This window comes from Acanthisitta chloris, unplaced genomic scaffold (assembly GCF_000695815.1).
Source record: "Acanthisitta chloris isolate BGI_N310 unplaced genomic scaffold, ASM69581v1 scaffold12107, whole genome shotgun sequence".
Taxonomy (NCBI): Eukaryota; Metazoa; Chordata; class Aves; order Passeriformes; family Acanthisittidae; genus Acanthisitta; species Acanthisitta chloris.
Genome location: NW_008682066.1, coordinates 12,540 through 13,247, shown reverse-complemented (window position 1 = coordinate 13,247; position 708 = coordinate 12,540). Strand labels below are relative to the sequence as shown.

Sequence of the window (708 nt, the reverse complement as noted above, 5' to 3'; positions counted from 1 at the left end):
CCCCGCCGAGCTCCCTGGCAGGCACCTGGGTCCTCTGGCAGCGCCCCTGGCCCCTGGCACGCAAGGTGGGGGCTTCAGGGAGAGTCTCAGGGGGCACATGGGGGGTGGCTGAACATAGGGCTGGGTGGTGGATAGGTGGAGGGATGAAGGGAGAGAAGGAGTGGCGGAGGGATGGGTGGAGGGAGAGAGCTGTAAGGAGATGGAAGGATGGATAAGTGGGTTGCTGGATGGGTGGATGGATGGGAGGATGGCTGGGTGGGTGACAAGGTGACGTGTGGGGACATAGTGGGGATATGCACCCCAAGAGCTGAGTTCCACAGCCCCAGGCTGCCCCTGGGACCCACCCAGGACCAATGCTCTCTCACTTGCAGTACTCATCATCCCGCTGGTGGACAAGGACAGGGGGGCTGTGGTGTGCTTTTTTCAGGGCTCTGGAGGACGGGGACAGGGCCCAGACATGGGGATCCTCACATCTCTCCCCCCTCCAGGTACACTGCAGCCAGCTGAGCGACTCAGATGAGCAGAACCTGCGTGCATTGGAGAGACACGTGAGTGATTCCTTCTGGGCTGCAGGTCCTGCCACCTGGGGACCTGCCACCCCGTTCCCCAAGCCCTGCTGTTCCTTGTCCCATCTGCCCCACCTTGCAGGCCCTGGTGGCATTTCGGCGCCTGCAAGCCCTGCAGAAACTGCAGCCCTGGCCCCAGGTG

The 708-nt window shown here is 63.1% G+C and overlaps 1 protein-coding gene across 1 annotated transcript in view; it reads left to right on the top strand.

Annotated features, from left to right (window-relative positions):
* Window positions 1-708, top strand: part of PDE2A (phosphodiesterase 2A, cGMP-stimulated) — a gene marked incomplete at both ends in the record, with an annotated part of 8,924 nt that overhangs the window by 1,191 nt on the left and 7,025 nt on the right. The window contains 4 exon segments of the mRNA XM_009078360.1: window positions 1-65; window positions 372-420; window positions 482-548; window positions 649-708. The exon segment at window positions 1-65 is cut by the window's left edge and continues 63 nt beyond it; the exon segment at window positions 649-708 is cut by the window's right edge and continues 9 nt beyond it. Coding sequence (XP_009076608.1) covers window positions 1-65; window positions 372-420; window positions 482-548; window positions 649-708 — 241 coding nt within the window.